Source organism: Aplysia californica, unplaced genomic scaffold (genome assembly GCF_000002075.1).
Source record: "Aplysia californica isolate F4 #8 unplaced genomic scaffold, AplCal3.0 scaffold00525, whole genome shotgun sequence".
NCBI classification, from domain to species: domain Eukaryota; kingdom Metazoa; phylum Mollusca; class Gastropoda; order Aplysiida; family Aplysiidae; genus Aplysia; species Aplysia californica.
In genome coordinates this window covers 55,211-68,935 of record NW_004797795.1, presented here as the reverse complement: position 1 = coordinate 68,935, position 13,725 = coordinate 55,211, and the positions used below count along the sequence as shown (strand labels likewise).

The 13,725-nt window shown below is 39.2% G+C and overlaps 1 protein-coding gene across 1 annotated transcript in view; it reads right to left on the bottom strand.

Annotated features, from left to right (window-relative positions):
• LOC101859505 (neuropeptide prohormone-4) overlaps positions 1-9,189 on the bottom strand; it is a 38,396-nt gene extending 29,207 nt beyond the window's left edge. Inside the window, exon 1 of the mRNA XM_035971872.1 lies at positions 9,009-9,189. Within this exon, the coding sequence (XP_035827765.1) occupies positions 9,009-9,156 (148 nt within the window). The 5' untranslated portion in view covers positions 9,157-9,189. The remainder of the gene's footprint in view (positions 1-9,008) is intronic.
• Between the last annotated feature and the right edge of the window lie 4,536 nt (positions 9,190-13,725).

The following is a 13,725-nucleotide window of genomic DNA, read 5'->3' as shown; positions in this document are numbered from 1 at the left end:
AAGAGAGAGAGAGAGAGAGAGAGAGAGAGAGTTTGGCCGCCAGTGCGTGTTTTTGAGACGACAGTTTGTGTGTATGCTACTAGTTTTAAAAAGAGCGAGATGGTTAACGGCTTGGGGTTTGGTTCTTCTTGGACAAAATTTGAATCATTCAAAACGAATGATGCCCTGACATCGCCTAACTGGGCCAACCCTGGTTGAATGGGAAGCGTCATCCCAGGGAACAGACGGAATTACTCGAAAACACGCTTGCTCCGGTCGGGAATGGAACTCATGTCTGACGGCGAAGAGCCTAACCACTACAAAGCACACACGGGAGTGCATGTGAGCGCATGTTCTAACGTGAAGGAGTTTAAGTGTTCTTGTACAGTTATTCATAGGTTTTTAGAGACAATATAAAACGGTACCAGGCCCGTGGGAAACGTTTAGTAGTGAGTATTACGGCGCTCGCAACTGCATAAGGTTATATGAGCGTCCTTGTGAAAGAAGTGATTGACTGCAAATGTGGAGCTAGTGGGCCAGTGGAGGACAAAGAGCAACACGGATGGACAACATCAAGAGATGGACAGGCTTGAGTATGGCAGAATGTAAAACAGTAGTTAGAGACAGTGAGTTCTGCAGCAGGTCCATTACACGTCAACATCTGAGCTAAAGATAGCACCCCCAGGAGTCCAGGAAAAGACAGTGGTATATCTACTAATCGGTTGCGACTTTTGTATTGCAACACACTTGCGACGTCGAAAGGGAATGTTGTTGTGGCCTGGGAGGGGAGGAATTTCCACCAAGATGGTTAAACTTTGCTGCAAAATGGCAGGTAGAAAACTTGCCAAGTCTTGCCAAAGTTGTTACCACTTAAGAACAAATAGGCTCGGTCAGTCAGTTTATTCTACAGAGTTTATTGTTTAAATTCCCAAGCCAGAAGTTTGAAAAAGACTAAAAGATAACAAAGTTAAAATTTTACGGGAGAGAGAAAAAGGTATATTTAAAATTTTTTAAACAATTGCTCTGGCATTTTGTTAAGACCAAGACATCTGAAAAAACAAACTTGCCAATAATATGATCATGATGTTTAACGTATTATTTCTTAGGTCCCTCAACTCTTTGGTTTCTTATTCCTTTCATTAAATGTCAGTAAGGTAGGTTTGCACACTACACACGCAGTATTTCGCTGTCATATTGTACACTATTGTTCGGAGACTAACAAGCTGAAAGCACCACAGGAAGATGCTCAAGTTCATTCCAATCAGTTACGTTTGACAAGTATTCACTGTCTGCCCGGCTTCCGACTCGACAGATCTCCCAGAACCGGTAAGTTTTGAATAAACGTTCATATCGCTGTTGAAGATGCCATGACGTGTGTGCGCGTTCGTGGATACCGGCGTATACCCTTGCGTGTGTGCGTATGCGCGTGAGTGTGTGTGCATGGGTATATCATGTATGTGTGCATTTGTGTTCATGTGTTTGTATGATTATGTTTGAGTAAATGTGTGTATGTGTATGTATATAATTATCTATCTATCTATCTATCTATCTATCTATCTATCTATCTATCTATCTATCTATCTATCTATCTATCTATCTATCTATCTATCTATCTATCTAACTATCTATCTATCTATATATATAAAAATATGTATGTGTGTGTGTGTGTGTGTGTGTGTGTGTGTGTGTGTGTGTTTGTGTAATTATGTGTGTGCGTCAATGTGTTTTTGTTTGTGTGTGTATGCGTATGTGTGTGTGTGTGTGAGAGAGAGTGTGTGTGTGTGTGTGTGTGTGTGTGTGTGTGTGTGTGTGTGTGTGTGTGTGTGTGTGTGTGTGTGTGTGTGTGTGTGCAGAAAGAAAGGAGATGCTATGGGTGAATCATGGTCATACAAAGGGTGAATCAGAGCAAGAGGTGAGGAGGACATGAATAAACAGATCAATGAATGCACGAACTGATCAATCGTCAATACTATTCATCTTTCCCTTTGAAGGTTCAATTTTTGTTTCTTTACAAGGCAATTTAAATTTTAGTTTGAAGTTTGCCGGTTATGTGACTAGGCCCAGAAAGCAATATTTTACAGGAGAGAGACAAAAAAGCTTCATTAAAAAACCCCAAAAAAAACCCAACAACAATTGTACTGGCATTATGTTTTTTTCTTGTTTTTTTTCTCCAACTTTTAAAATTTGAAATTTGACCAAATGTTTCAAGAAATGCAACCGATACCACAGTTAAAAAACATAAAAACAAAACAACAACAATTGCAAACAAACAAACAAACAAACAAGTAAAACAAATAAACTAACAAAATCAACGACTAAAAATATTTAAAAAAAAAAATACAACAAATTTGGGGTTTAGTAAATCCAAACAGCTGGCCAACGACATGTAGAATCTTCTCTCATTGCTCTTTAGATCCCCAAAACACAATATTTTCTTATCAGAATACACTATAAAAACAAAACCAAAACCAACCAAAACGCCATTAATTAGTTTTCCTGCTACATAAGCTTCAGATTGGTTGAGAATGATGCCATGTCGATGCTAATTGAGCTTTGAGCCAGTTCAAATCACTACACAAGAAAAAGAACTGGTACTCTAGATCCATCGGTCTCGCCTCTCACCTCACTGTGAATGAGTCTCGAATTTACTCCACTAATTGAGAGATTAAGACGAAATGGAGAAAATGAAAAGGGTCTCAACGAACAATTGTGGCATGTGATATGCTGGCTATAGCTGGAAAGTTGAAATAATACACGTAAAGCGCACAGAGTATGCTGTAGAGCGTGAATATGCCCATTGACGTTATTATCATTATCATTACAACGACAACAACGATGTCGACGACGACAACAACAACAACAACAGCAATAATAATAATAATAATAATAATAAAAATAATAATGACAATAATAATAATAATAATAATAATAATAATAACATTAATAGTAATTATCACTATTATTCTCATCCTTATTATCGTAGCATTGTTTGAACAACAGGTGAAATTCTTGAGGGGTAGAAAGGGGTATGCCAGAAAAATCGGGAGCAGGACAAGACAGAGAGAAATGAGAGGATGGCGACGGGGTAGGCTAATGTACTCGCACATTTGCAGGAGGCCAACTAAAACAGCTGAGGGGGTAGTGTGAGCGTTATCGGTTACTTTTAATCAGTGACATGGAGAGCGTGATAGTGGGCGTGAGAGAAATTGGAGTGGGATGCTATCGGTAAAAAGGGTTAATGTTATGAAAAAGGGGTAGTGTGAGTGTGGGACTGGGGAGAGTGAATTGGTGTGGGTGTGAATGTAGGTGTGAGGCTCGTATTTATGAGTGTGGGTGTAGGAGTATTTGTGTAGAGGATGTCGTTTCTTGTTAGCGTGCACAGTTGTCATTGTCAGTTCTTGCTGAATTATGGATGGTGAAGTTGCCCATGCGATTTTGTACCCCAATCAAACCAAACAGATTTACAGACCAAACATTCACTTGGACAAACCTGTTTTAGGGCATCTAGGGGAGGGGAGGGGAGGGTCGAGCTATAATAAGATGACACTTAACAAGACTGAACAAAAGTGCACCTACATTAACCATAATCTATATAAGATTTTATACTTTTTGTAGATTAGTGCCCTGTTAGCCACAAATTGCTCAGGCGGGTGATCTAGAGGGTTACAGTCGAGAAGAAGCCAGACGACTGGATTGAAATCAAAGACGATACAGTAAAGCAAATCATATACATACCCCAGCTTACAGTTCTGAGAGCGTTATCTTTTTAACGTTTATATACATTAGAGGAGCTGCCCGCTCTGCTTGTGTGCAGTGGATCTATGAGCTGTCATTACCCTCTCTCCCCACTCCCCGAAAAACAGTCCCACGTACAAGAGGAAACAAGTTGTTTGGTGGTATAAAAGCACAACAGGTCGCTAACTTTTCAATCGTCACATTTAATAAGTGGTAATTATTGTTTGAGTTTAATACCCATTCATCACCGTAATGTCATCAAGACGCGGATCCTCCGAATTTAACATCCATCTCCGAAGGAAAAAATAGACTTCGAAAACTCCTTAAAAAACCCACTTTCAAGAACGTCTAATTGAGATTTTGAACCAAAATTAAGTGCAACACGGCTCAGAATGAAATTAACTGGACAACCGTGCGACCAAACTGCGTCGTGCTGACAAGAGAATATAGACAATGCCCAGAAGATGACAAATTGCAGATAACTACAACTCTCACAGGCTGATAGAACGAAGCGACTCACGCCATCCGTTTATATATGATTACAAAGACGTTCACGTGCCTTGAGGTGACATGATCTAAGAATAAAATACTCTGTAACCGGTATTTGCGTTATCAACTGTTGGTAGGTCAGAACCCATAAAACTAATCAAAACTAACCAGGTATTGGCAACTTGAACCAAAGTTAATAGACCCACAATAGCCAGGATAGTACATACGAAAGCTAAAACCAACAAATATCAGCTAAACACAAGATAAACCCACAATTAAAGTGATTTAGGGGAAGGTTTCCCCAAACTTGACCTAAATTTTATCGTTCTAAAAACGTTATCACAATATTTCGGTTTCATTATTTGTAATGCGCATGATATTAATATATTAATTCATGGTGTATTCTTAAATTCAGTATTCAAAAGCGTCATAGGAGACATCCAGGAAAATTCAGGAGTGTACAACTAGTCTGGATAGAATGGGTGTACAGAAAAAATCCTTGCTTTCTTTCTTTGCTCGGGTTGACCTCACCCCCCAAAAAACCAAAAAAAAACCAAAGACCAAACAACCCCCCCCCCCAGCAAAACGAAACAAAATACAAACAAACAAATAAAAGAGCAAAAACAAAAACAACCTCCCACCCCCAACCCCGACAAAACAACAACAACAACAACAACAACAACAACAACAGCAACAACAATAACAACAACAACAACACAAAAACAACAAGAACATCTCCCCCCCCCCCCACAACACAAATTATACATTTATCTTTTCAAGTCACTTACAGATCACATATCACATGCTAAATCTATCATTTAACAGATACATCTCTAATCAGATGGACAAACATACATTATTGTTTTATAATATGTACAACATAGGTCTATAGACATATAGAGGATAAATAGATCGATCGATAGATAGATAGATAGATAGATAGATAGATAGATAGATAGATAGATAGATAGATAGATAGATAGATAGATAGATAGATAGATAGATAATAAGAAAAAAGAAAGAAAGATAGGTAACACCCGTAATGCTAGAGATGAAAGTATGGCCCAGTTTCTTTGCTTGAGATAAATGGATTTTTAAGGCAAGGTGTGAACAGGGAGATTGAGGATTGAAACCGTGGTTTGATATTTACATAAATGGTGGAATGGCATTTGAATGCCCCAATTGTGCTATTTTGGCATTGTCACCAAAATGGGCATACTAATTTCTGGATCTCAGCCAACATTATGGAGTATTGACTTCCAGCGTCAGTGCCCTTCTTTGTTCACCTCCATATGCTTTCATCTTCTCATTTCTCACTTCTACCTTTGCAGCAATCCGTTTCCCCGGTAATAACAATAAGGAAAACGACTATTAAATTATTCCAAGTATAGTCCTGATGCTATGGAGATGGTGATCGATATTCAGTAGGTTACTGCGAAGAAAACTCAGGAAACACTCGTCGTAGATCTTAATAATGAGTCAGTTATTAGGCAAGTGGGAAATTAGAAAGTTTTAAAAGATGCTCTTTGAAAATAAAGTAAGGTCGCAAATTGCTGTGGAGTTGGCATACGAGTGGAGAGGTGCTGTAAATGTGTCTGGTGATACACGTTTAAAGATTCAACCGAATGATGTGAAACAATGAGAGAGAAAGAAAAGAGCGAGAGAGAGAGGTGGGGGGGAGAGCAGGAGAGAGAGAGAGAGAGAGAGAGAGAGAGAGAGAGAGAGAGAGAAAGAGATATATAGATAGATAGATAGATAGAGAGAGAGAGAGAGATAGAGAGGGGGGGGGGCAGGAGAGAGGGGGAGGGCTAGAATACACTTTAATAACTTCTAGGGTCTTATAACCTATCACTGAAAAATTGCGACTAGCTCAAATTACTTTCTCAGTAATCAATCATTTATCAGACGACAAGGACGTAGAAGCCCAAAAAGTAGGTAGTCGGAGTCTCTCTTGTGGTGCATTAAGCTCACGTGTTTAAGATACCCGAATATGAGATGTGAATAGGTCATCTGGTACACTTGAGAATAAAGACCTGTTCACACAGAGATGCGCACAGGGGCATCCTTGCATTGCATTGTATTATTGTTGATACCTTTGAAGAATGATTTAGACATTCACGCTCACGCACACACACACGCACACGCGCGCGCGCACACACACACAGATAAACACACACGCACACACACAAACCTATGTATACTTATTGATACCCTCACATGCACAAAGATAGATACACACAAACACACAAACAAATAGATACACACGTATGTGTAGTTATTATGAAATATTGTAGTATCTATATCCTTGTCATAGAAATGAGGAGGGGGACTCTCGTGGTCTAGAAGCTGAGGTGTTCGTCTCTCATTCAATAGGTCGTGGGTAGCGACGAAACCTTTTCTTCTACAAATTTTCTCATTTCACGTCATTTCCCTTTCTCTAACAATATTCTGTCGTCTATTTTTGTCTCCACTGTCTGCCCCACCCCCTCACTTCCTTTGTCCCCTCCTCTGAGCTCCTGACTCTTTCTGCAGCCTTTCTACTGCTACTCCTTGGCCCCTTCCTACTGCTGTCTTTCAGCCACACCTCTGATTTTATGGTAGAAAATATCTACACCTGGCCTTCTCGGACAAGGGCTATCAAGCTCGGAGGTCCCGTGTGCAAGTTGCGTACGTTCAAGATCCCTTGGAGGTCCAAAATCGATAAGAGTTGGCGTCGGCCGCCACCGGGGCAAAATTCAAAATTTCCTACCAACAGAAACTATTTAACGTTTCCTGCCCACTCAGTGACCGTATGCAGTTGCTGCAGTTGCAAACGCCGTAAAACTCTTAGGACTACCTAAAAAGGAAACATTTTGAAAAGGAGGAGGCTGTAAACAGCCGATAAGAGAAGTAGTGCGCGATGACATACGAAAGTGTCTCGTGAGTTATCACAACTGTTAACCCCTCAAATTAAACAAACACAAGGGCGAGTTATCACAACTGTTAACCCCTCAAATTAAACAAACACAAGGGCATTGCAATTAAATGTTTTCTAGTCAGAACTGGTAATTTTTTCACTTAATTTGAGAACACTTTCTTTGTCATATTGGGTGTAATGGTCATGATTGATAAATGCTTGTAAAGAAATGCAATTAGATTTGTATCAAAAACATAGTTAAAACAATTAGCTTTAGTTCTGCAGCTTTTGAACTTGTGATTATTTTATCCTTTAAAGTATATACATGTGTTTGATCATTTCGTAAGGAACATACATACATACATACATACATACATACATACATACATACATACATACATACATACATACATACATACATACATACATACATACATACATACATACATACATACATACATACATACATACATACATACATTACATACATACATACATACATACATTACATACATACATACATACATACATACATTACATACATACATACATACATACATACATACATACATACATACATACATACATACATACATACATACATACATACATACATAATAAACACATGACGTACATATACACATACATACATACATACATCATCACCATCACCATCATTCATTTCTCCGCTTGGAGGCTGTAAAAAATCCCGCTTTACCATGGTGTTTCCCCGTTAACTTTTTTCAATCATTCTCTCCCACCCACCTGTCTCTCTCTCTCTCTCTCTCTCTCTCTCTCTCTCACACATACATACATACATAACGTACATACATACACACACACACACACACACACACACATACACACATACACGAACACACACATACTCTCTCTCTCCCTCTTTCTCTCTCACACACAGACACACATACACATATACACAAACACACAAACTCGCACACACAAGGTAGATCGAAAGATAGATATAAAGTGCCGTAGTTAAAAGGAAAGGACCTTTTGGGTGAGGTGGGAGGGGAAAAAGAACATGAACACTTGCTTACAAAAGCTTGGCATTTCGGGCTCGGATGGAAGCAATGGAATCAGTAATTCTGAAACAGGATCCTGCAAATTAACATCTTTCTTCTAGTGGGGCAGTGCCTGTGATCCCAATACACCCGGAATTAGGCCCGAGGGAACAACTGGTTATTATACCTCTAGGAGACTGAGCAGCGCGAGCAAGAGAGAGAAAGATGAAGAGAGAGAGATGAAGAGAGATGGAACGAGAGACGTGCAGAGGGAGATAGAGAGAAAAAGAGAGAGCGAGGTGAAGAGAGGGACGGAGAGAGAAAGAGAAAGAGGGAGGGAGAGAATGAAAGAGAGAGAGAGAGAGAGAGAGAGAGAGAGAGAGAGAGAGAGAGAGAGATGACGAGAAGGGAGGAGAGAGAAAGAGGGGGAGACACAGAGAGAGAGAGAGCGAGAGAGACAGACAGACTGACAGACAGAGAGAAAAAGAGGGGAACACACACACACACACACACACACACACACACACACACACACACACAGACAGACACAGAGAGAGAGAGAGACACAGAGAGAGAGAGAGAGAGAGAGAGAGAGAGAGAGAGAGAGAGAGAGAGAGAAAGAGAGAGAGAGGGGGGATGAGACAGTGGCATATGGGAGAAAGAAAGGGGAAAAGGTGATTAGAAGAGAACAAAAATCTTATACCAGGAAACCCTGAGTTGGATTAATAATAGTAAAAAAAGTCAAAGAACTTTACTTAATTTAAGCATCAAATGAATGGATAGATAAACACAGATAAAAAGACAGGCTCAGAGAGACGGTAGAGAGACCTACAGAGATGGAGAGTGATAGACAGACACACAAACAAAGAAAGTTAATTATGTCTTACCGTAACATCCTGAGTCGGTTCTTTTCGAAAAGAGGCTTGGTCTCTGAAAGGCGAGTCGGGAGAGGTCTATTTTTAGTCCATATGTACATGCTAAGACAACTGCTACAAGGGTGAAGGTGACGATCTCGAGCCGTGCGCACAGGGTCATCTGGAAAAGAAAAAAATCCCAGATTCATAAGGAAAGATGTTGGCGAAAAGCACTTGGACATAGGCACAATGACTTGGGGATTGCAGTTGTCGTTTGATATTTTTAGAACGATTGAATGATATGCCTGAAGTGAATTACACATATAGACGCTTGTACTGTAGCTCATAATTTCACACAACCTATGACGATTTTCTTGAAGTTAGCCAGTTTGTTTTCTAGGTTTACCCTCTAATGACTGCATTCTCATTTTGGGGACACTTTGTTATGTTGCGATACGGTCTCGTCCACGTTTTAAAAATGTAGGCTTATCAAAGAGGCTGGAAATCCGATTAAGTGTTCATCTCCGATAGAGCTGAGTCAGGAGAGAGTTGAGCCTTGAAAACTCCCAGGACAAATTAACTTCAAAAACGTCTGGTAACGTGTCGTTGTATCCCGGCTCGAGCCGATTGAGCGAATGATGAGATGCCTCTCACCTAAGCTTTTAATTTCAGTGACGTTTTTTATCTACCTTGATCAAAGTTGTGTTGATCAAGCTGATATATGGGAAACAAGTGTGCGTTTGAGCTATGAGCATATTCAAAGCGCCACACCACACTCCTCTGTCATTTTTCAGTGTTAAAGAAATCTTGCAAGGAAATAAAGTTCCCTTTGCTCATTGAAAACATACCAAGTCTCTTTTCAGAATGAAACAAAATCTGAGTTAAAGTTTGTGAGTTGGCATCGTCGTGGTTTGGCATACGAATCAATGACCTTACCCAGACCCCAAAGGTCTCAGCATAAGCCTTTGCAGGTGTGCTGTTCTTTCTCATCTCACCTCTGAAACCTTTCCCAGAAGAAAAACCAGCAACTAAGAATTTAAGTTTTTTCAACGTTCTTGATAATATGACAACTTGGATGTCTTATGGCATGTCTAAACTAGCTCAGATTCCTCACAAGATTCTAAACATCAAATCATTAGTTTTTCTGAAACTCTGTACATAGGCACATGCAAACCCCCCCCCCCCACTTCATTGTCAAATCTTAATTTTTCTTCTTAAGACTTGCATTTTTTCTTTCTGTTCATGAGGACGCCTTTTGTAGTACCGGCTAGGGTTAAAGTCTCTCTAGGGTGTTCATGCAACACTGGAAATGAGTTTATTATGCATGTATGGGGCCATGACTGCAATGCATAACTGGTCCCTGCTAATTACTAGTTCTGCTAAATTCCAGAGACAAAAGCACTAGCAGGTATTACTTTCTTCACATAACTACGTCCCTTTGGAGAACAAAAAAGCGTAACCCAACAATTTTTAAATTAACTAAATCCTTTGAGCTTCAATACGTTCTCAATAAAAGGCTCTGCCTTGAGAACGTCCAAGCGGGGAACTTTGTTTTTTACGGTTGGACTTGCGGTGTGCGTCAGATCTGTTGTCCTGTTCGTATGACAAAGGCTGTTGCCATTTTAGGGCCCCTTTCTGTTCCCAAGAGCCTGTCCTGTGTCTTCAGCGATAAACAATTTCACGCCATGGATCCCCCAGCACCTCTTCCCTTGTCCTCGAATAATCAGGAAAGAGCTTCATGCTCCTCGTGTGTTAACTTCAATTTCAAACTTAATTCGGAGTTGGGCTTTTTTTAAAACTCTTGTTTATTTCATTTTAAACGAATAGAAAAAAAATGTAGATGGTAGGTAAAGAACACAATAAGAGTTTTTTTAAGGTGCACTTTTCACTTCTCTGAGGTAGAAAACTAGAAACGTCGAAAGGGACATTTTGGATCAAAGGGGGTGGGCTGGGGTTGAGTGGATACACACCCACACACATAGACATACATACATACAAACATACATACACACACACACACACATACATACATACATACATACATACATACATACATACATATACATACATACATACATACATATATATACATACATACATACATATATACATATACGTACATACATACATACATACATACATACACATACATACATACATACATACATTAACAAATACACATGTACACACTGAGGCCACAATTTTGTTTTTGTCTCCACGTTTGCTCTCATAAAAGCACCAAAACTGTAAATAGAAATAGAACAAGACACAGAAAAGAATTCAATACAAAACGAAACCCTCAGCGGCGAGAAGAAAATATGAAATAAATAAAACAAATCAATACATGAGTTTATGAAAAAACCCAAAAGGAATATCCCCCATGAAATAAACATAAACAGATGGTACATTGCCAGTAATTAAACTAACAATGTATGCGTTTTAGAATAATTATATTGCCCTGACGATTTCTAGCCTCTATGTAACTGTGGCCGAATTTTGTGATAGCATCAGTGGCTTGGCAAGGAATAAATGAATTCAGTTTTGACCCAGCTGCGCACGAACTTGGCTCTCTACACGCGAAAGGCCTACACTTCACAGAATTATGCCAAGATTGCACGGGTCAGTAATAGTCTCACATGAGTACGAATGGACCTAGTAACCCCACGCACGCTTTGTATTGGCCTGAATTTATGAGTGCAACGATCGCTCGATCGATGAATGTAATTTTCACATTGTGGAATGGGGAGTTAAAAAACCCACAACAACCCATGTTGGGAAAATTCTTATACGACGTATATTATACTGTCTTATACGACGTATATTATACTGTCTTATACGACGTATATTATACTGTCTTATACGACGTATATTATACTGTCTTATACGACGTATATTATACTGTCTTATACGACGTATATTATACTGTCTTATACGACGTATATTATACTGTCTTATACGACGTATATTATACTGTCTTATACGACGTATATTATACTGTCTTATACGACGTATATTATACTGTCTTATACGACGTATATTATACTGTCTTATACGACGAATATTATACTGTCTTATACGACGAATATTATACTGTCTTATACGACGAATATTATACTGTCTTATACGACGTATATTATACTGTCTTGAACAAAAGCGTGTAAGATGCTAGCAGTAAAACAGCAGGAGCAACTACAGCAGCGAAAACAACAAAGGTGACGTCATCATAGACAACAATAAGGACAACAACAACCACAACAACGACCACGACAAAGACTAAGAAGCAACACCAAAAGTTATAACTAGAACAACAGCATGTTCGCTATTGTGTGGTGAAATTTATTGCAGGAGCGCTGCAGGATCGATACGTGTTACTTTCACCAAAGCAATGAAGAGTAGAATTCATTACGACCGTTTCCCAACTTAACATTAATCAAAATTTTAAAAAACTCCGAGAACACTATACCATCACCACTTCAAGCGATATTGAAATATGCACCCCCAACCCCTAAAAATATAACAGCCCCAAAATGTCCACGAATAGGGAAATATCGTTATAAATCCTTAATTTAATCTTTTGTGGGACTACGTTGAATACGCACCAGTGCGTTATGGTGATTGGTATTTCTTGTGATGACCCAAAACAATCAATAAACCATCAATCAAATCAAATCCTTTCTAATTCAGATAGAATGAAACTGCTAGAGATGCGCACTCACCATACGCTAAGTCAAATATTTAATGACATTTTATCTCAAACACCCTGAGGTCGACGTTTGACACGTTTTTATAATAACAACGACCTATCTTTTTGGACTTTTGGAGCCGCAAAAAGATACGCCTCGACTTCTGTCCTATTTAGGCTTTCAATCCCTCATGTATAATAATTAACGAGTCACGGACGTAATTTAGGACCTTACCTTGAGGTGACATGCATCCTCACAAATTGTTTTGAATCAGAACCAAGTGCTAAACAGTAAACAGTAAAATGACAGGCAGGTGTACAGACAGATGCAGAACGGATGCAGACTCACTACAATATACAGTTATCACAAAGGAATGACTCCGGCTAAGCAAGCAATATTAGGTTTCTGTAATTTTACCCCTTTGCCAGCTGTTGCATATTTTCACTCAAAGCTTTTAATACACTCTAGGATTATATTTTGTTTTGCTGCTTACTATTCAGACTTTTAATACAAATGAATGACGTCTACCCAAGTACCTGCGGAGTAAACTCGAGGTCCAATATAGAAATAGTTTTTGCACTTTTGTCGAAGTAACCAGCTACAGTATCTCAATCCAAATCTGTATAACAAAGCGCTGGACGACTGTATTACGTTTTCTCATTAACATATTTTAATGTGGTATGTACCCCAGCTTTGACCCACAGGTAACCCGTCTTGAGCTGCCGCCCCAGACAGAGATCAACTCAACGAGAATCATGTTCTGAGGGTTCATTTTTTGTGTTTTACGGCGCTTGCAACTGCATAACGTCATATGAGCGTATGTAAAAAATACATCTTAACTACCCTGCAAATGGCTACATGTCAGCAGCCAGTCTGCATACAATAATACCATCAAAACTTTGTAAAAATCACCCCAAATCAAAATGTTTGCACATGTTCGAAATGGCCACTCAGAGACTATCCCAAGCCAACTTTTCTATCAATTTTCTCATCAACATTAACGTTTGAAAAGTTGCCTCACAGTGATTTGGCAGGCGTAAAACTGTTTTCTTGTTTGTTGTAATCAC